The 22,952-nt window shown below is 43.5% G+C and overlaps 1 protein-coding gene across 2 annotated transcripts in view; it reads right to left on the bottom strand.

Moving 5' to 3' along the window:
• Nucleotides 1-983: 983 nt before the first annotated feature.
• The window catches only part of BAHD1 (bromo adjacent homology domain containing 1), an 87,445-nt gene continuing 65,476 nt past the window's right edge, over nucleotides 984-22,952 (bottom strand). For both annotated transcript variants that reach the window (XM_075927097.2, XM_075927096.2), the window contains 5 exons: nucleotides 21,363-21,724; nucleotides 16,910-17,069; nucleotides 15,955-16,031; nucleotides 9,712-9,803; nucleotides 984-4,499 (listed from right to left, as the gene is read on the bottom strand). In XM_075927097.2, coding sequence (XP_075783212.1) covers nucleotides 4,310-4,499; nucleotides 9,712-9,803; nucleotides 15,955-16,031; nucleotides 16,910-17,069; nucleotides 21,363-21,724 — 881 coding nt within the window. In that variant the 3' untranslated portion in view covers nucleotides 984-4,309. The remainder of the gene's footprint in view (nucleotides 4,500-9,711; nucleotides 9,804-15,954; nucleotides 16,032-16,909; nucleotides 17,070-21,362; nucleotides 21,725-22,952) is intronic.

Below are 22,952 nucleotides of genomic sequence, written 5' to 3'. Positions count from 1 at the left end.
TTACTCTCCAGTGGATCCAAATCCTACAGTGAAACTGCCAACAGCCTTAAAGAAAACACAATATTTAATTTGTGTAAAATAAACCAGCCTAATTTAGATACATTTAGATTTGCAGAGAACAATGGATAAAGAAAAGTGAGTCCAGTGGATGGAGTGCCAACCTCTGAATCAGGCAACCTGTCTTCTGGTCCCAGTTCTGCCCTTGACCTGGCTGGATGAGCATAGGCAAGTCACTTCACCCCTCTGTGCCTCTCTTTCCTCTCCACCCTTTCTTTGTCCTGTCAATTTGGACTGTAACAACAAGGTCTCACCGTGAGTGTATGGGCCTTTAGGCACTACTATAACACAAATTGAAGATATTCACTGATCTCCTGGTGATGTTAAGGGAACTCTCTTTCTCCTTCCCCAGGTGATAATCCATCACCCCTTAGAATGCTTTGCTGAAGGTATCTGTTCCAATGGACATTTCCATATGGTATTCTGAAGGCCCAGAATTTGGATGCTGAGGAGTTTTGTCTTTTACTGCTTAGAATTTGTCTTCTTTTTCATTTCTAACTCATTCAAGAGGAAGACAGCCTCTCTCAGATACTCCTAGGATGGAAGCCACAGAAAACCAGATTTAAAAAAACCCCAATGCTCCTATCTGATACTCACTCAGCTTTTTCCTCTCTGAGTGCCTCTCTCAAAACATCCAAAGATTCCTAAATACCTTCTCTATCCCTTTGTGGATACAACCCTATAAATATCCAGACATTCATGAGTCCCCCCCCCTCCCCCAACTGCAAGTTTCCATCAATCACATGTACCAAACTCACATATTCTGCTTCTAAGTGACTCAATCTTGCTTACTTCTGGTTCCTGAATTACTGGCTTTACTCAGTTCATCTCTTAAATTTCTCGAAGAGCCACCCTGTCTGAAAACTGGCCAGTATTAAGCCATATGGGACCCTGAGTGACAGCGAAAAATAAAAACTGCACAACAATTGACGTGTGTTTTCTAAATCAATACAATTTTTCAAATTTATTTTTTAAGAATTACTTCTAATATATCTTTCTCACAGAAGGAGGGTATAGGGAATGTTCTCATTCCATCTGTAAACACTGAAATACAGATCTGGGAAACCAGGGAAGAGACACAAAAAAGTGCATTTTACAAAATTCTCAACTAAAATATATTTTACATGTATTACGTTTCAATTTAAATTCTACCGACTGCATTTTCAGTTTCAAAAAATATTTCCATATCTAATAGATTAAAAAAGCATGAAATATTCTTCTTATGGATAAGACATTTTGATTCATTTACATGCTGTTTGCACAACAGCATAAGCAACCACGTGTGTCTTGAACAATATTCTTGGCCTGATGCAGATTCTGACGTAACATCAGAAAACACAGGACTTCTTCCTCCCCAGACAGGAGTGACAGCACAGCCCAGAACCTGGATAAATACAATTTTCCCCCTCTCCTTTGGACAAGTTTAATTTTTTTTCTCTCCCTCCTCCCCAGAAATGAGATAGGGCAGATGGGGAGGGAAAACCAGGAGAAGTAAAATGTTCAGCAAGTTACTGTAGTTTCTGAGGCTGGGGTAGCAAATGCTTTACTAACTTTGCAGTAGTGTGCAGCTCTGAATGAGCAGGAGGGCTTGAGAAACTCAGTCACAACACCAGTAAACAAAGCTACTCCTTTTGCAGAAGAGGACCCCAGACATCTTAGCATGGACTATCCCTGACCCCATTGATCCTACTCAGGATGGCTGTCCAAGGGGTTCCAAACCCTGACTCAGGACATACCAGCTTGTCCACAGAGAGGTTCCTAAGACTTTCCCATATAGTCAATCTGGGTTGTTTCCATTGTATTGGTCCAACAGTTCCATTTTCCTTGTGCACCTCTCTCCATCCTGTAGCCCCAACTACCCCTCACCATGGGACCAGAAAAGCAGGCAGCAGCTACAGAAACTACAATATTGCTCTACAACCACAACACTGTTTACTATGAGGGAGCAAGAGCGGTACTCTCCTCCCATCTGGAATCAGCGAGCACCTGCTCCATGGTGCACTCACTTGGCCAAGTGAGAGCCCTGAGGTTACTCTTGACACTGCTCCTGTGCTGTATGGAAGTGCGCCCTGTAGTGCCAATGGCCTGATCTCCTTCCAGGTACTTGCAAAGGAAAACACAATTACTTGACACCAACAGTACCTTGAGGTATAAGTGGGATTAAATGCTTAAATTATTTGTGCTCAGGTGCCTAAATTAAATCTCTTGAAAACAAAGGCTTGGGGTTTCCCCCCAGGGCGCATTGGTGGGGACTTTGGAATTGTTCATCGTTCTCTGGAATACTGAGCAGGGAGTGTCCATAAGATCAGGTGAACATGTGCCACACTTCCAGGTTGGGCCTCAGACCTTCCCATCTTCAAGGTACTCTTGTCCTTCGATAAACATTCCCCTCTTTGGTATGTAGAGCAAATCTATGGATAACACCTGTGTTAACAGAAACACAGGCTGCACAATTTTTACTTAACGGAATTTAATGCAGGAGGGATATTTTCTCCAGGCTAGGGAGGTGTATCCTCAATGATCAGAATAAGAGGGAAATCCCCTTGATTCCAGCTCCGTCAGTGTCCGCAGTGAGTACAGGTAGTGCTATTTCCACTTAAAGGACAACAACATTAAAGCAATATGAACACTTGTATTGTTTAACACTAGTTCAGGCGCCCCCAAAACTGAAAATGCAGGTCCCTAGTTTAAATGAGTAACTCCAGCAGTCAGCAGGTACATGGACTGATACAGTGTTGATTCTCATTCTTTAATTTAGTGCAATCTATAAATGGATTCCCAGCTTTGTGTGACTGATTCAAGGGACTCTGTTATGCTGTCCTTTGGTTTTCTTTAGAATTAACTTCAATAGTTTGTGTTAAGATAAACTAAAGTATCTCTAGGATCTATACACATAAGGCAAGAGGCAAAAGTATCTGTAGGAATCAGGTAGCATTTTTCAACAACGCACACCTCTCATTGGTCAGTTCCTTTCAAAAGCCACAAAGCCACCTTGGTGAGCATGTTCAAATGTCAGTATTAAGTGGTAGAGGTGGAGGATGGAAGGCATCGCCAAGAGAGAGTACTGCTAATTTTTTAAACAGTATGACCATACCAAAGACCAGTCAGGCCAGGTATCACTTTTGGGCCGTTTCATCCTAGGGAAATATTTTTAATTTCTTCTCCTGCCTCTAGCTTACTCACCTATGGTGGAATGTGCACATCTAGGTTCTATGGGGACTAAATTACCACAAAGAAAACTGAACTAGGAAGGGAGAGAATAAACCATTTACACTGCTAGGGAAGGCCTCTAATGTCCAGTAGGGCAAGGAGATGAGTATCCCGGAGAGAAGAAAAGCATGGCTTTCACCTACAGAGCAAACCTTACGCGCTCTATATCTTAGAACAGTACGTGTCTCTTGGAGGTATGCCGTGTTGGCTGAGGCCCTCTGACAGACATGCAGCTTTCCATAATGGTGTGAGGTAAGGCCCACTATTTCTCACCCCGTTTCCTGCCTTAGATCTGGAACATAGTTCTCGGCCTGCCTAAAGACCCCAATTTGGGTAGCAGATCATAGACCAAAGAAAAATTGTACAGGGAGAAGGGGTCCCCCCCTCTCCCTTTACACAGCAAAAACTATTCAGTATGGCAGATGGCTGTTCTGCACCTGGCACAACTTGAAGAACTACCGTTGGATTTTGAAGCAGCAGTGACATCAAGAATCCCCACACTCTGCCCTTTCTGCTGGGCAAGCATGACTATCCTGCTCCATGCAAATGAACTGGGCTTTGTCTCTCTCTTCACATCAGGACATGAAAACCATAGACCCATCACAGCTTGACTCATGCCTGCACCACAGCATCTCTCCTGCATATTCTGTCCACCCCACCAATCATGGCTTTGGATTTAGTATACTGGCTTTTCTCCCCTGTAAAACCCCTCTCAATATATGCATCTCTAGATACATATATAGATATAGATTTACATATGCAAGTACCTATATCTATATACATATTTATTTATAGGTATATGTTTTAATTTATGCTCTTTATTGAAGTGCTGTGCTTTGAACTGCTGCCTTCCTTGACAAAGATCTGTTCCTGAATGTGGAAATCTTTTCAGTCTTTGAGGATAAGAGTGCCTGGACATTCCTTCTGGCCTGGGCGCAGTACTAGAAAAGTTGCTGAGCATGCGTGGATGTCCCAGATGGTCAGCCTGCCATTGGCTCTCTGGTGTCACTTGTCATCACCACAGCTGGGATGAAGAGTTTTGCTACTGTGGATTCTTCAAGATGCGCCCATGTCTGAAATCATAGACATGGCGGCAGAGGAAAACGAGGTCAGGATCAGTGTCCTCTGGCACCTTGCGATGTGGAGGTGTGGAATACTCTTCTGACGGAGGAACCATCATTGTTTTCCTGCCTGGGATCCCCTCAACACGACGCTTTGCCAAGGCACAAAATCTGCAATGTAATTAGATACAAAAAGTTACAGGGAATCATCATTTAATGCAGGGGTGGGGAACCTTGGGCCCGGGGGCTGGATGCAGCCCCTTGCTTGCCCGGATGACGTCCCCGAGGCTCAGGGGCCCCTCCAGCATTGGGGAGCCCTCTCTGGTGTTCCAGCCCCCCTGCAACCCTACTGTAGGGCTGGAAGCACACAAAATCTACTAGGCTGGGCCCCCCTAGGCAAGGGGAATGTGGGGAGTGTCTCTTCCCTCAGTTGGAGGCTATGTCAGTGAGGGGGGTTTTTGTGTCTCACTGGTGTGTGGCCCCAGACTAATTTTTTTGGAGTCAGCAACCCCCACTGGAGTCAGCCTTCACTGCTTAAGCTATCACTAGTCCTGCTAAGGCCCCCTGCTGGAAGAGACTATAATCACTATCTGCTCTTTAGAGTTTTGACTCATTATAGTATATTCCTGCCGGGCTATAGCAGGATTGGGGAGGATCAAGTTATGGATTCTGGAACAGCACTATCCTTTCTCCAGTAAGAGTTCTAGAGGTTGGTTTACAAGTTATAACTACTCTGAGCTTTACCAAGTAGCCTACTGTTTAGATTTTCCCACTGGTAGATTTTGTACAGTACGGAGGATTAAAAAAGTTAATCTTTATTGTTTAATCACCTTTGCCTTATTTCTGTTGATTAACATTGGGAAAAAAGATTATCAAATAAGGAAGATGGTGATTAAGCAAGACCATAGCCAGGTCACAGAATACTTCATTCTCTGAATCAGCAAGGCCATTTACTGGTGCTGTATGATGACAAGAGGACTTACATTAATGCATGCAGGAGGTGGATACTTTGCAACACTACCTGCCATTTGTGAGCCTGGTCCGGAAGAAGGCATGTACCTCACTGGATTATAATACTTTAAATCAATGACTATGGGTATTTGTCGAATAAAATGTGTGCATAAAATGATTCACCAGCCAGTGATAATTATACCAGTGTTTATATTTTTAAGATGCCTGGTAGCCTGCTATCATGAGGGTTTATAAATTTAAATAATTTAGCTCTAATGGAGAGAACATGCGTGACCAGAGGTGTGTTCAGGAGCAGAACAAAACATGCCACCTAAATACCAAGTAAAATAAAGAACCTTAAGCCTTTCCCAGTGGGATGACACAGACATGCAGTGGGGAGTGTTGAGAGGGACAGCATTCCTGGCTCTGAAAAGAAAGTCCTGCCACTAGTTCTTTCTAGAGTTTCTTTATTGCTAAGCAGCTGTGATAACCTCACTGATCTCAGCTGTAGCAGTAGGACATAAGCAGACAGAGCCCTCTTACATAAAGCTATGGCTGTGTCTACACTACACAGTTCTTCCGGAAAAAGATACGCAAATTGTGAACTGGGATTTTTGTAGCTTTTTTCCACTTCATTTTTCAGAAGAGGCTTCTCCGACATTTGGCCTGTCTACACTGGGCCAAATGTGGGGGAAAAAAAACATTTTTCAGAACATCCCTTCTTCTTCGTAAAACGAGGTTTACAGTGATGCTGAAAAAAACATGTTTGCTCTTCTGAAAACAATTTCTTTGACGCGGCAGAGTTTTTCTGGGATACCCTGTAAGACTATATCCTTAGCATAGTGATACATTAGCTGCCTATTCAGCAAGTCAGCAATCTATGAAATGTGGTTATGAAACTTGTGGGTGAAGGCTCCTGCACATTAGTCAAACTTGTTCTGCAATAGCTGCAGAGGTGGAGTGATTGAAGGGCACAAGTGTGCACACAACAGTAATCCAGCCAAAAGATCCAAGGCTGGAATCTCCAAAGTCAGCTAGCAGGAAGAAAGCTCCTACATTTGAAATATTTTGAAGATTAACAACAAATAACTAGGATATTGTTATTGAACAGGATTCTCATGGTGAGACCGATTATCACTGTGCTTGATACATATCCCAAAGACAGAGCTGCCAATGAGGCTGCAAAATCCTCCATCCAGAGGTAAAATCTCCTCTCTCTCTGGCTTGAGTTTCAAACACTTACTTTGCAACAATTGTGGTAGCACTGAGAAGGAATTACCATGAACAAGGCTTATGTCATTTTTGGCATCTGCTTACTAACCCAGCTAGTTGAACAGAGTAGAGGCACTTAGGATTGGGGAAGGATATCTGTAAGATCTCAATGAAATGGATATCACAGATCATGCTATCTTATCAGTTCTCCAAGTGGTTTCAAACATACATTGTGCAACAGTGGTTATCTCAAAAAGAATCTATGTAGGAGGTTCTTCTCAGACATGAATTCAGCTTTGATTATTAGTTTGTGGAAAACACCTTCCTGCAGCTTGTGCTGACATCTTTAGACTCCTGAGTATTCAAACTTGTCTTCCACAGGTCAGAAATGAGCCAATTATGTGGTGTGTAGAGAAAGGCACATTTCTAAGGAACACCACCAACAGGTCCAATTTAATACAAAATTTATAAAGTTGGCCCCTCACAGTGTAGTAAAAATATATCAACATTTGACCAGTGAATCAAGAATAACCCTGTTGGTACTGAGATGGGTAAGCCCTCATAACACATTCATTTATGAGAAAAGACTGTATTCCAGTCACAGCAGCTTCACATCAGAGCTGATGCAACTTCCAAAAAGTTCAAACCAATAGGAATAGGAACAAACGTATCTTATTTTTAACAATGTTAAATTGCAATTAATTGACCAGTCGAGAAGTTGATGGAATTTCCACTGACTTCTCATCTAGTCGATAGGCACTTCCGCATTCCAGCTAAGCCCTGGAAGTACCCCCTCTTCCCTCCCCTTTGCTGCCTCTATCTGATAGAGGCAGCGGGGGGGAGGGTAGGGGAGGGAGAAGGAGGGAAATCGACTAGTCGACTGACTATCTGAGAAGCATTTGCCCAGTCCTTAACATCCTTACTTATTCTGCTGCTGGTTTTTATCTGTTTATACCAAGCACATCTATAAAAGCATCCTGGCTTCTTCTTTTGCAGGGGCTCATTGTAAAATAAACAAGCTTTTCTTTGTTACATTTTAATTCTCTGGGTCACTTTCGCAAGTGCTTCTGAAAGTTTAGTCATGTCAAAAAGAAAATGACAGAAAGTTGTCTTTCAATACTATTTCAATTCCCCAATTATTCAGAGTGGATTTATTCCACTTTTGCCAAAGTTCCATAAAGGCAGATTCTGAATAGTTCAGAGGCGCTCTAGTTGCTTTAATGCATCTGTCAAGCCATACCAAAAGGAAATGGAACTCCTGTGCAGAAGTTTTAAACCAGCGCAGAAACCCAGTGGCACAGGTTGGACCTCCCTGGTCCAGCACTCTCAGGACCTGATCAGTCCTGGATGAGGGATTTTACTGGAGCAGGGGAGGTCATTTCTGGATTTTGGCCCTCCCACCTGATCTGCTGGCTCCTCACCTCCTGCTCGCCCCGCTGCCCTGCTGGGCAGCCATCACTCCAGGCCCTGCCGTGCAGCTGCACTGAGGCTCTGGGTCCCACAGGGCTGCTACGCGCCATGGCTCCCTGCCCTACCAAACAAACAACTCCCAGCCCTGGTGCACAGCCACACGCGTGTCTTCCAAACCCGCTGGGAACATTTGCTGCCATGTACTGATAGTGGGGTTGCTGCGGGTAGCCCACGGTCTTGCTGGCCCCGCAGGGATCCTTGCCACTGGGAGCTCTCTGGTCCTGCCACATCCGTGTCAGACTATTAAGAGAGTTTCAACCTCCGTATTATTCCCAGTCACTTATGTCTGCTTTTTTGGGGAGTGAGTTATTTAAAAAGCATCAGGTCATTCAGAACCAGGATATACATACTGCACAAAATAATGTTTGTAAATATTAGTAAAAAAATTTAGTTTAACTACAAATTTTGGAAACTCAGTGAAGCATTGTAACACAGCATAAGGATCAGTGTGAAACTGGCTAAGCTAGTTTTACTGCTCGAGATAAGCAAAGCATACAATGCAACCAACAGCACATATTTAAAGCACATAAGATCATTTTCCATTTTAATAACCTAAGGCCTGGACTTTAAAGCTAATTTCAATTTTTGCCACTAACTTTAAATCTGTTAAGAAAATACATACACACAGAAATCTTTGGTCACCAAAACGGATTAATTTTTGCTATTTTTAAATTCTCAAGTCAATTAACTATTTCTCTAGTCACTATCTTTGGTGATATAATTACCAAAACACTTAATACTATAGGCATGCCTACAAAAAGTAATAAACACGTTAGGCATGCATTTTAGTTGATTTGGGAGCACACGTGAATGTGGAGGAAATGTATAATGCTTGTATGGGTTCAGTACATTTTTCTGTTGTATTCCAGTCTTGTAATTGAAATGTAATTGTGTTTTACTGTGTCTACTGATGCCCATGTTCCGTGGTAGAAAGGTCACACACATGTAAACACTTCTAAACCTCTCAAAGAGTTTATACTACACAAAGCAAAGAAATATTCCAAGGAGCTAGAACAGTGTTTCTTAAACTATGTTCCATGGAACACTGGTGTTCCGTGAACAACTCGCAGGTGTGCCACAACCTCTTCTTTGTTTTTGTCTTTTTTTTTTTTTGTCAGACAAAAATTTTTTTCTGTAGAAGAAAATTTTCATAGGGTGTTCAGCATAAAAAATTAGTATTGTTTGGTGTTCCATTGTCTCAAAAAGTTTAAGAAACACTGAGCTAAAGCATGACAAACATTCCCAGATCAGCATAGCGCTCCCATTCACTGGGGCTACGTCTACACTACAAGCCTCTTTCGAAAGAGAGCGTCTAGACTACAAGTAGATTTTTTGAAAAAGCGAGCCACTTTTTTGAAAGAGTCTAGACACTTTCTTTTGAAAAAAAAAAAACAGTTTGCATTCAATAGCACCTTTTTTCGAAAGAGTACTTTCGAAAAAAGGCATTATTCCTCGTAAAATTAGATTTACTGCGATTGAAAAAACAGCTGCATTCTTTCGATTTACTTTCGAAAGAAAGAGGCTGCAGTCTAGACGCAGGTGACTTTTTCGAAAAAAGGCTACTTTAAAAAAAAAAAACCTGTAGTCTAGACACACCCTACATGCACAGTAGTACAGTTTAACTAGAGGAGGCAGACTGCAAAGCACACAGAATCCTGCAGAATGAGATCAGGTAATATAAATATTGAAAAGAACTTGGCAATACAGAGATAAGTTGCAAAAACAACAGCAAGTTAAGAGCACCACCTACCTGCAGTACTCTGCAAAGGTCAGAACATAGCACTTTTCCTCAATGCAGGCAACACTGTTTTCATCCTGATGTCGGGATGCAAAGATCTCATTCTGCAAAAGGATAAACAACAGGGACAGTCACTCAACTCGACAGGTGCATTTAGTAAGGCAGTCTTATGCACTCTCTGATTAAGTAAGAAAAAGGCAATGCACACATGCAACAACATTCTTCTTAAAGAGAAAGCACCAGAAGTCAGATGTTGCAATTAATCCAAACAATTTACAGTTACAGAACTTAATTGTTTAACATTTGACCACAATGTTCTAGCTTTCCTGTCACAAATTTATAGCCATCCTCCTTTATATTATCAGGTCTCCATATGTATTGCTAGTGTTACAAATATCACTGTTTGGTAAAATGGCTATCACCAGCAGGCAGATCAATGATACTACGTATAACCAAAAAACTCTCACTTAAATGCAATTGAGTATGTGACTTATACTGCGGAAAGTGCTTCTCCCCAGGTAACCTTTCAGAATGCTGCATTGAGCAATATGAATGCAGCTTTTCCCACAAATGCTCTTCCAATACCAGATACAGCAAGAAGATACTTTAGTGGGGGAAATGTCCTGCAATATGTCAGGGGAGATGTTACAAAAGGCCCAAGATGCAAAGAAATCCAAAGTAAAGACAGGATTTTTCATCCCATCCATTCCCAACATCAGACATCTGTCACTGTATACAAAAACTACCTGACAAAAAATGGACTGTCTTGCAATCCCCCACACTACGTTCAGCAATCTAGGCAGAAACTGTCTTCCTCTCCCACTTCCAAAGGCATGGGAACAGTTTCAGGTTTCTCTTTCCTATACTGGAAACTTTTCTGATGCATTGTCACAAATAAATTATACAAATGGAGTATGAATAGTACTTAAGCAACTCCTCCCACTAGCCTCTAAATGATTGTCATGATCAGTCTCAGAATAAATAAATTATTCCCTTTTTTCCTCCAACTCTCCTCCATCAACTGAGAGCTATTTGAAGTGATGAAGAAATGGCAATAACCTCTTTTCCCCAGTTTGAATCTTGAAAGTGTGCATCTAAAGCAGTTAGGGAGGGGCTGATGAGTGCTGACACTGGACATGGGCCAACCAAGCTAGAATTAATTTAGTGATCATCAGATGTGACAATCAGAAGCAAAGAGAATCTGGTGAAATATGGGGTGCTGTTGTGTAAGTGCCTGGAAACCACAGCCAGCGATCTGCTGCAGGGTTCATTTCACCTGAAGATTCAGGGAAGGAGAACAGGCTGCCCTACAGACTCAGGAGCAGGGTCAGTGTCTGGGAATGTGATCAACAACTAGACAATCAACAAAAAAAACCCAAACCTTAGAAGTGTGTGAATGTTTTGGTTTCCTTTCTTAAATCAAGTGTATCTGACTCATCCTGGGCAAGCCTATTCCACCTACTTATCCCAGTGGCAGCCTCTCCTTTTAAAACAGTTTTTGTACAGCAAGACAGAGATGGGAGGTATAAAGTGAGTCAGCTCCTCCCTAACCCAACATCTTGCTCTCTGTGCACTAAAACACAGCTAGTCAGTCTCAGATTTCATTTGTTGATGAAGATGCCGCAAGGTACCAGACTGGTTTCCAAAAGAAAATCTGGGGATGGCACACGTGGCATGTATAACTACTGAGTGGAATTTAAAAACATCATATCATGGACTTTTAGTTGGATTAAGAAAATGGCAGTAACTCACTACTCTCTAATCTCTCTGATCTTCTGGTTTAAAATGTATCCTTCTCCCCCATATAAAACCAAGCAAAGCAACAGACCTAAGTCTGAAGACTAGTGGGTCACACATCATACTTTTAAAAGAGAACACTTTGTGCAGCAGGAGCATAGTATGTCCGTTTTTAACCCTCTAATAAATCCATCCTTTTCATAGAATCATAGAACACTAGAACTGGAAGTGTCCTCAAGAGGTCCTCGAGTCCAGTCCCCTGCCCTCATGGCAGGACCCAGTACCATCTAGACCATCCCCGATAGATGTCTATCTAACCTGCTCTTAAATATCTCCAGAGATGGAGGTTCCACAACCTCCCTAGCAACTCATTCCAGTGTTTAACCACCCTGACAGTTAAGAAGTTTTTCCTAATGCCCAACCTAAACCCTCCCTTGCTGCAGTTTAAGCCCATTGCTTCTTGTCCTATCCTCAGAGGTCAAGGAGAACAATTTTTCTCCCTTCTCCTTGTGCCACCCTTTTAGATACCTGAGGGGAAGAATGACTTCTCGTGTCTTGCTCACAACACTTCCGTTAATGCATCCCAGAATCATGTTTGCTTTTTTTGCAACAGTGTCACACTGTTGACTCATATTTAGCTTGTGGTCCACTATGACCCTTAGATCCCTTTCTGCAGTACTCCTTCCTAGACAGTCACTTCCCATTCTGTATGTGTGAAACTGACTGTTCCTTCTTATGTGGCGTACTTTGCATTTGTCCTTATTAAACTTCATCCTATTTACCTCAGACCATTTCTCCAGTTTGTCATTTTGAATTATGACCCTATCCTCCAAAGCACTTGCAACCCCTTCCAGCTTGGTATCATCTGCAAACTTAACAAGCGTACTCTCTGTGCAAAATCTAAATGGTTGATGAAGATATTGAACAGAACCGGTCCCAAAACAGACCCTCGAGGAACACCACTTGTTAAACCCTTTCAGAAAGATTGTGAACCGTTAATAACTACACCCTGAGAACGGTTATCCAGCCAGTTATGTACTCATCTTACAGACACCCCATCTAAGTTGTATTTGCCTAGTTTATTGAGAAGATCATGCGAGACTGTATCAAATGCCTAACTAAAATCTAAGTATCATGTCTACCGCTTCTCCCTTATTCACAAGGCTCATTATCCTGTCAAAGAAAGCTATCAGATTGGTTTGACATGATTTGTTCTTTACAAATCCATGCTGGCTGTTGCCTATCACCTTATTATCTTCCAGGTGTTTGCAGATGAATTCCTTAATTACTTGCTCCATTATCTTTCCTGGCACAGAAGTTAAACTGGCTGGTCTGTAGTTTCTTGGGTTGTTCTTATTTCCCTTATTTGCCCTTTTCCAGTCTTCTGGAATCTCTCCTGTCTTCCATGATTTTTCAAAGATGATACTCCTTGAGTATTCTAGGATGCAGTCCATCAGGCCCTGGTGACTTGCAGACATCTAACCTAAGTGATTTTTAACTTGTTCTTTTATTATTTACCTTCTAAACTTACCCCATTCCCACTAGCATTCACTGTGTTAGGCATTCCTTCATCATCAGACTTCTTGGTGAAGATTGAAACAAAGGAGTAATTAAGCACTTCTGCCATTTCCAAGTTTCCCATTACTGTTTCTCCTTCCTCTGCCATTTCCAAGTTTCCCATTACTGTTTCTCCTTCCTCACTAAGCAATGGGCCTACCTTGTCCTTGGTCTTCCTCTTGCTTCCAATATATTTATAGAAAATCTTATTTTTTCCCTTTATGTCTGTGGCTAGTTTGAGCTTGTTTTGTACCTTTGCCTTTCTAATCTTGCCCCTGCATACCTGTCTTGTTTGCTTATATTCATCCTGTGTAATTTGTTCTGGTTTCCACTTTTTATATGATTCCTTTTTGATTTTAAGATCATGCAAGATTTCCTGGGTAAGCCACGGCGGTCTTTTGCCATACTTTCTATCTTTCCTATGCAGCAGAATAGCTTGCTTTTGGGCCCTTATTAATGTCCCTTTGAAAAACTTTCAACTCTCCAGTTGTTTTTCCCCTTACTCTTGCTTCCCATGGGACCTTACCTACCAGCTCTCTGAGCTTACCAAAATCTGCCTTCCTGAAAACCATTGTCTCTATTTTGCTTTTCTCTCTCTACCATTCCTTAGAATCATGAACTCAATGATTTCACAATCATTTTCACCCAAGCGGCCTTCCACTTTCAAATTCTCAACCAGTTCCTCCCTATTTGTTAAAATCAAATCTAGACCAGCTCCCCCTCTACTCTAGTAGCTTTTTCAACCTTCTGAAATAAAAAGTTATAAGCTGGGGACTCGTCAGTTGGAAGTGACAGTAGAGGAGAAGGACCTCGGAGTCCTGGCTGATTATAGGATGACTATGAGCCGTCATCGTGACATGGCCGTGAAAAAGGCTAATACGGTCTTGGGGTGCATTAGGTGAGGTATTTCCAGCAGGGATAAGGAGGTGTTAGTGCCGTTATATAAGGCATTGGTGAGACCTCATTTGGAATACTGTGTGCAGTTCTGGTCTCCCATGTTTAAGAAGGGTGAATTCAAACTGGAACAGATACAAAGAAGGGCCCCTAGGATGATCTGAGGAATGGAAAACCTGCCTTATGAAAGGAGACTCAAGGAGCTTGGCTTGTTTACCTTAACCAAAAGAATGCTGAGGGGGGACATGACTGCTCTCTCTAAATATATTAGAGGGATAAATACCAGGGAGGGAGAGGATTTATTTAAGCTCAATACCAATGTGGACACAAGAACAAATGGATATAAGCTGGCTAGTAGGAAGTTTAGATTTGAAATTAGACAAAGGTTTCTTACCATTAGAGGAGTGAAGTTCTGGAACAGCCTTCTAAGGGAAGTAGTGGGGGCAAAAGACCTATCTGGCTTCAAGACTAAGCTAGATGGGTTTACGAAGGGGATGGTTTGATGAGATAACATGATCTAGGTAACTAATTGATCTTTCACTATCAGTGGTAAATAGGCCAACGGAGGGATGATAGGATTTACTATAGAGAATTTTTCCTGGGTGTCTGGCTGGTGAGTCTTGCCCACATACTCAGGGTTCAGCTGATTGCCATATTTGGGGTCAGGAAGAAATTTTCCTCCAGGGTAGACTGGCAGAGGCTCTGGAGGTTTTTCACCTTCCTCTGTAGCATGGGGCACGGATCACTGCTGGAGGATTCTCTGCATCTTGGGGTCTTTAAACCATTTGAGGACTTCAATATCTGAGATATAGGTGAGAGGATTATTCTAGAAGTTGGTGGGTGAGATTCTGTGGCCTGCATTGTGCAGGGGGTCAGACTAGATAATCATAATGGTCCCTTCTGACCGTAAAGTCTATGAGCTTTTTCAGCCTTCTGAAATAAAAAGTTGTCTTCAATGCAGGCCAAGAACTTTTTGGATAGTCTGTGCCCCACTGTGTTAGTTTCCCAACATATGTCTGGACAGTTTAAGTCCCCCATCACCAACAAATCCTGCACTTTGGATGATTTTGTTAGTTGTTTAAAAAAAGCCTCATCCACCTTTTCTACCTGGGTAGGTGGTCTGTAGTAGACACCTAGCATGACAGCACCCTTTTTTTCCCCCTTAACCAGAGACTCTCAACACGTCTGTCTCCTACATCCATCTCCACCTCAGTCCAAGTGTATACATTTTTAATATACAAGGCAACACCTCCTTCTTTTTTTCCGCTCCTATCCTTCCTGAGTAAGCTGTACTTTTCTATACCAATATGCCAATCATGTATATTATTCCACCAAGTCTCTGTAATACCAATGATGTCATAGTTGTGTTTATTTATTTATTTCTGCCCTATATAGATTTACTTTCACCTTGTACAAAAAGGGAATAGAAGCGTTTGGTCCCATGTGTCTAATTTCTGGCCAGAGGGATTGCAATGATCCCCTAAAAGAGGATTTTTAATGAACAGTCCATAAATTCAATTTGCAAATTTAAGGAAAGAAGGGGCCCATTAGGACCATCTAAGTTGGATGTTCCACATAATGCAGACCAGAGATTCTCACCTACTAATTCCTGCATCAAGTTTTTAACTTAAGGTTGAACCAAAGCATATCTTTTAGAAAGACATTCAGTCTTGATTTAATGCAAAACACACAACACTTTGATTCCCAACACAGTGCACATTTCTTCTAGCTAAAGTCAGATAGCCTCTTTGCTGAAGAGAGAGTTTTTTTCAGGCCAGAGAAAATAGTAAATTTTAAGCAAAGAAGGTCCTGTGAAAGGTGGATACTTGTTACTGCCCACCTTTGCTACTCACAGCATTACACTGCTTGTATCCTACATGAAACACAAAACTATGGCAGCATCCGTTGAGCAGCCAAGAGACCAGTGTGATTCAGCCTCCATGTGTTCTGAAGGGCTAAGCATGAATGTTGGGCAGGGATGTTCGTTCCAGTCCCATCTTCCTGGATAGAGTGGATTCTTGCCAAATATCCCCTAAGGGTCCCAACTAGGTATTTGGGACTGCTCACCTGATGCATGCTGGGATTGCGACCTCCCTGAGTGTGCTCTGGTCTGTAATACCACAGGAGACTCATCATTAGCTCCCCTGGAAGGACACAAGAGACATTTTAATGTCAGTGATGAAAACATGCACTAAAAAGTATCACCATCCAGTTTCAGCTCTCCTGTTTCATCCAGCAGCCCTTGTATTTCCATAGCACTCACCTAACTGCAGCTATACACTGATAAATATTTGATGTTGAACTGAGTTTCCTTTTGTTATAGCAACTGACGAGGTAAGACAAGCGGCGTCACTATTCCATTGTACCTTCACAACCTAATAATTATTCACAATACCAGATGAAGAGGTTACCTGTCAACATAGCCAAATGTTCGAAGATGAAATAACAATTGAGCTGGGATTTGTCAAATACACTGGTCCAAGGTTTAGGACTTGCAATATATTTAGTCCCAGACAAATGCACATCCACAAACAAAAAGCAGTATAGCATCTTAAGTTCTGCTACCTCGCAAGCTGCCTGAGGTAGGACTTGCTCTGTACCATTTGGCATACTGAGCTTCCAACTTGTTACAAACAAAATGCTTCATCTGCCAGATTACAGTCTAGAATATTTGCACAATTAGTGGTTCATGAAATACCTGCTCCTACAAAATCACATGGGAGAAACTGTTGCAAAGATCTTTAGTTGGCAGATCTGTACAGATGCTTTCAGGACAATTACTGGTTCTGAGTCAGTGATTAAAAAGATGAAATTTCAGTTCCTGTTACAGAGGTCATCATGCACAGCTCTGGGGCTCTGATTTCCTAACTCCTTCCCTTTACCAACCAAATGGTAGTGGTGAGTTATTCCATCAAATTACCATCTGGCCACCCAATTCTGCCATTAACTCATTTCCACTCAGTTCTTTGGGATTTGACGGACAGAGGGTGAACATATTATACTCTGGCTTTCTGCCCAGTACCTGTTTTGGGGTCTTCCCACAGTGCTGATATCTTTGCCACATAAGGCATAGATTTCTTTCGCGGTCCTGATTTCAAAAGGACAGTATCTCGTACCCGGATAATTTCCCCATCTCTCTCCACAGCCTGGTAGCTCTTACGAATAGCTGGTTCCGGCTCATTCTACAGTGTTAGCAGGGAAAAAAAGAGGCAAAAAGTTAGGCTAGGAAATACTTTAGAACAACTAACCCAAGTCGCCTTTAATCTTCCAGGTCTTGGTTAAAGCAGTTCACTAAAAGCCCTATCCAAAATGGTGCACCTCAGCTGCAAGAGATCCCAAAGAGAATTCTCACAGCACAAACCCACACATAGCATCTCTACATCCAGAGGGTCAATTTGAAAAGTGGGTGTGAACTATTTACTAACAAACCAGTAAAAAAGCCACAGAACATTCTCCTGGATTCAGTAATCAAGTGTTTTCAGAGAAAGCAGGGGTCAGCAACCTATGGCTTGCGAGCCAAATATGGCTCTCTAGAGAGCCAGATATGGCTCTTCTGGAGCCCCAACTCAGCCCCTCCCTCACTCCCTCCACAGCAGAAAGCCAGCGCTACAGCCTTACCACCCCCTGCAAACTGGAACACCAGCAGGGGGAGAAAGCCCCAACGCTCCCCACCAGTTTCAGCGTGCAGGGAACAAGCCAAGTGAAAAATGACTTTGCGTGACAGCATTTTCTTCCCTCGCACCTCCCCAGCATGGGGGAAACCAGGAACCCAAGATGACTCCTTTCGGACTGCTAATTTGTTCCCTCAGGACACACTTCCTGCAGGCCTCCCCTGCCAACCCTTCCTGGAGGGTTCCTGACGGCAAATGGGAGCAGCAGGAGGCATGTTGCACGGTGCCTGCCGAGCAGCATGAAAATCAGTGCCCTCCACTGCCTCATGCAGATCCCCATCCCCATACCAGACAGCTTGCCCCCAGCCACCTGGTCAAAATCACCCCTGCCCCTGACCAAAATCTGCTCTACCCTCTACCCCTGGCCAAACACCCCTTGCCCCAAGCCCCCTGACCAGTCAGCCTTGCCCCCTGTCCAAAATCCCCCCTGCCCTCTGCCCAGGCACCCTCTGCCCAGGAAGCCTGCCCGTGGTCACCCCCTCCAACACCCCACCACCCACCCAGATCCTGTACTCCCATCCCTATCCCATTCACTGGCAGATCTGTCTTAATGCCTCATTTGTGGCCCCAATCCAGAACCTAGGGCGGCCCACAAAATCCACTAACCTTGGAACCCCAGAAGAATAAATTTGGCCTGTGGCCTTGAACCTCAGCCCTTCTTCACTAGGGGAGTTAGGTGTTTCAGTTGGAGGTTTTTGGAGGGTTTTGTTTGTTTGTTTTGTTAGTTTTTTTTGTTTTTTTGCTCTTCACTTGTGTGGTCTTGAGATGTGAACAACTAGTTGACTGATAAACAAATGCTTATCAAGACAGTTGACACGCTAGTCGAATAGTCACTTCCTTTCTGATAGACGCAGCAAAGGGGGGGGTGCTTTGAAGTGGCAGCACCGCCTTGAAATGGGAGTCTCCAACTGGCCCAGGCTGCATGCGGCATTTCAAAGTGGCAGCGCCACATGGATCCTGGGGTCAGCTGGGGACTCCCCCACTGACTTCGGGCTCCATGAGGTGCTGCCACTTTGAAATGCCATGTGGAGCCTGACGCTGGTCTCCCCGCAGTGTTTCAAAGGGCTAGTGCCGCACGGAGCCTGGGGTCAGCTGGGGACTTTCTAGCTGACCCCAGGCTCCATGTGGCACTGCCACTTTGAAGAGCCACAGGGAGCATGGGGCCAGCAGGGAACTGCTTGAGTCCCTCACAGGCCCTGTGCTCCCCATAGCGCTTTCGCCTGTTGTTACACTTCAAAGGCAGAAGTGCCCTTATCGACTAATCAAATAGTTGATGCAATTTGCATCGACTATTCGATTAGCCAATTAATCAAAATTTTACATCCCTAGTGTGGTCCCCAACTGACTTTTCTGTGGGCCAGTGGCCCCCGACCCAAAAAATGTTTCCCACTCCTGCCATAAACAAAGATAACATTGAAACCCTGTGTGTTGGACATGATATTTTACTTTATAAATAAAGCCTGGCCAACAAGCCCTCAATTGGGGTCCAGCCTCATAACACTCCTGCACCCCCCACTACACCAAACCTGAGCCCATCACACACTCAAACCCCTGCACTGAGCCCCCCATACCCTCACATCTCCAGCCCCATGTACCCCCGCATCCCCAGTCTGATGCCATAACACTCCTGCATCCCCACACACCCCAACTTGTGCCCTGAGTCCATCATACATCCCACTCTCCTGCTCTGAGCCCCTCTTGCTCCCCAACCCAGACTCCTATACTCCCACATCACCAGCCCCTTGTCATAAAATTGACAGTAGACCGCTTGAATACATGCATGAAGCTGGATTTGACAAGTTATGATGTAAACGCCAAAGAACTTTGCGAAAAGATGCAGCAGCAGAAGTCCCATTAAATAAAGTCGGTGAGTACAATGTTTCATTTATGCTATTAATTATGTCAATTATCAATAATATTAACTTGTATATTTTCAGTCATGCAAATGGGCATTCTTATACAGTTCTTTGTTTACCACTTTTTCTGAATTTGGGTTGGTTGAAGTTTGGCTCTTTGGTTTCAAAAGGATGCCAACCCTGAGATAAAGTATGGCCACCAGTCTGATGTTCAGCAAGATTATGAAGAAAACATACTGCTATTGCTTCTGTACAGTACAGTAGAGTTGCAGACTCTCCATCTTGCCAGTTTAAGAGTCAGTCCTAGTCTAAAAGCAGTACTTCCCTTTGTATTTTAAATGCATCAAAAGGGAGCATTCCTACACCTGGGCACACACAAACCTGCTTTAACATAAGTATCCTTGTGATAATAAATTTTTAATATTATCCACCCAGATATTGTAGGTTTTCAGCTGCTTCTGCTACGGGAGCCACTGGAGACTAAATTTGTTTTGAAATGTAACAGCTATGCTTCCTAAGAGACTGTTAAAACATGCAACAACATGTAATATTTCCTCTCGAAAATATAAGCAAAGAGAAATCAACTTTACCAACAGAGTGAGGCCAAGGGGTTATGACAATACAAACTGGGCTATGGCAAGACCATTTGGCTGAATTACTTGACTCCTGGCTTCTCATTCTTCCTTCAGAACTACAGCAACACATGCCCTTGTCCGCAGCATGACAAATGAACAAAGAAAAGGCCTAAAAGGTGAAGGTTATTTTTTTGTTCTGCTCACACCTGACATTTTGGGCAGAAGGTTAGAGTAATGGGCTCTGCTTCTGTGGATACATCTACAGTGCAACCCCCTGCCTCAAACAAAACAAAATCCTAGGGATGACATTCCCGCTCTGAAACTCAACAAGGAGGTTGGTCTCGGAGCCCAATCTCCCGCCTGAGCAGGAATGTCTACACAGCTATTTTCAGCTCTGCAGTGCACGCCAGAGTCTAACTGCCCCAAGACATGGGATAGTTTCCTTCAGATTTCCCCCCCCCCCCCATTTGTGTGTGTACTTTGATTCTATGGATAGAATGAAATAGCACAGCAGGGTAACCCCTATGCAGCACAGTGACCTCACAAGGCAAACTCTACTCTGCTAGGCTCCAATTGCCAGATCTGTTGAAAGAGAAGCCTAGCTGGGAAACCCCTATGGAGAAGAAGAGCTGGTTAAGCCACTATCAATAGGGCATAAAAGATGTGGGCTATTGGGGCCCCCCATGGGATGGACTATGTCCTTCCCAATGCAGTGCACTAGGCAACAGAGGAGAATTATTGCTGAGCTACAGGCACCACCAGTGGCTGATAAGACGAGCTCAAGCAGTTTGGCAGTTGCTATTTTTACCTCAGAATTGCCCTTAAACTTTTGTTTCCTTTACTCTGTGTAGTGGGAATAGAAGGTACCACTTGCCACTTCTCTTCTGGGGTTCACTGCTCCAGCACCTGTGTCCTGGCTGTGGGAGGCAGTCACACCTCCCACTCACGACAAACCCAGCAGCACTTATCAATTATCTGGGGGAGGAGGAAGGAGAAGCAAGTTTTCCTTTTAGGCTTCTTCTCTGCTTGCCTATCATGCCAGACTCAAGGGCAGACCAGGTTATGTGCTGCAATTGTACCAGAGGAAGAACAAGAATCCAACAATCCAGTGGCTGAGCCCTAAAGACCAAGGAAAATGTTTTGCACCAATCCAACTGTTCCTTTGTTAAAAAATGCTGGATGACATCCAATGATAGCATGCTGTTACAGACGCCCCACAGGAGAGTCACTGTGGTGAATGCTCTTGTACCTGCATGCATAGCTACCTTACATGAACTCCTCCAACCTCCCTTCCTTGTCCCTACAGGAACTCAGTTTACCCTGCAACATTCCTGGAGGCATCCATAGGAAAGTTGAATTTTTCACAAACTTACCACAACATACACGGCCTTTTCACAGGCTGCACCCACGGGTATCCAGCCATTAGTTGCTCTCCTCCTGCTGATGCGCTGCTGCTTTGGATGAGAGTGACCTCCTGCTGCTTTGCTATCACAGGCATGTAAACAGCCCGTAGTATTTCGGAGACCAGATTTGGAACCACTGGGGGGCTTGGAGCTCTGTGGACACTCTCGGGCCATGGTCTGGGGTTCCGAGTTGGGGGTCTGCAAGTGAGGAACTGGTTCAGCAGCTGGTGGCACACTGGGCACAGGGCATCCTGAGAGTGGGTGGGCAGGTGACGCGGGGTGCCCTGCCACAGGGATTGTGAGGCTCAGCTGGTCCAGAGATTTGCAGCCTTCTAACAAGAGAGGGGGAGAAGGGAAGAGCGGAATATTTGTATGGTGGTTTCTTGATAATGACTAAATTAGCAGGACAATCCCAAGCTCAGCAATACGCTCTTACAGAATTCTCTTTATTGCTCTACTGACAGTAGAGAATACTTAATGCTTCAGGTAAACATGGACTTCTTGTATGAGAGAACATTTTGTACTGCTGCTCAATTCAAAAAGCAATGACACTTGAGTGTATTGCTTTGAAAAGGCAGTGAATTACATCCTACAACAAACCCATATGATTTTCCCCTTAATAGTGCCAGCCTGTCATGTACAAAGGGTTGGGTTAGCACCCTAAGGCTACGTCTAGATTACATGCCTCTGCCGACAGGAGCATGTAAAATAGGCTACCCGACATAGTCAATGAAGCGGGGATTTAAATATCCCTGCCTTCATTAAAATAAAAATGGCCAACGCGCCGTGCCGGCTCAGCTGATCGTCGGCACAGCACATGAGTCAAAACGCGGATCGGTCGACAGGGAACGCCTTTGTGACCACTCCCTTATGCCTCATGAAACGAGATTTACAGGAGTGGTCGACAAAGGGATTTACAGGAGTGGTCAACAATCAGCTGAGCCAGCACAGCGTGGCGGCCATTTTTATTTTAATGAAGCCAGGGATATTTAAATCCCCTCTTCATTGAACTATGTCGGGTAGCCTATTTTACATGCTCCTGTCGGCAGAGGCATGTAATTTAGACATAACATAAGTGATACTAAACTTCAGCGATTCTGGCCTAAATATATGCATAAAGGTGAGTAGCTTACACTGGGAGAGAAGTGAGAACTGGCAAAGGACTAAACTACACATTAACCATCTGTCAGGCATGGTCTAGATTTGCTTCTCAGCATGGGGTAGTGGACTAAATGACCTTTGAGATCCCTTTCATCTTTATCAGATCTATTCTCTGTATTAATCCAAAAGCCCAATTTCCTTCAAGGTGCCAACCTGGGTACTAAGTTTAGTCAGTGAAAGTGAAGAGCTTTCTCTAATGAGATTCAAACCAATGATAAAACATGGGGCCAAGCTTAAAACATACCCTGCTCTGTTGCCTTTAGGATAGCCATATCTCAGAAGCTGACAGATTTACTACGATAGGCTAGCATGTCAGCAGACAAAGCCTTCCAAAAGCATCCCAAAGTATTTTACAATGATAATACACATCCAAAATTCCCAGTGCAAAAAGTGTTCAAT

This window comes from Pelodiscus sinensis, chromosome 5 (assembly GCF_052426305.1).
Source record: "Pelodiscus sinensis isolate ZL-2025 chromosome 5, ASM5242630v1, whole genome shotgun sequence".
NCBI classification, from domain to species: domain Eukaryota; kingdom Metazoa; phylum Chordata; order Testudines; family Trionychidae; genus Pelodiscus; species Pelodiscus sinensis.
The sequence above is the reverse complement of the archived record's forward strand: the minus strand, read 5'-3'. Positions and strand labels throughout refer to the sequence as shown.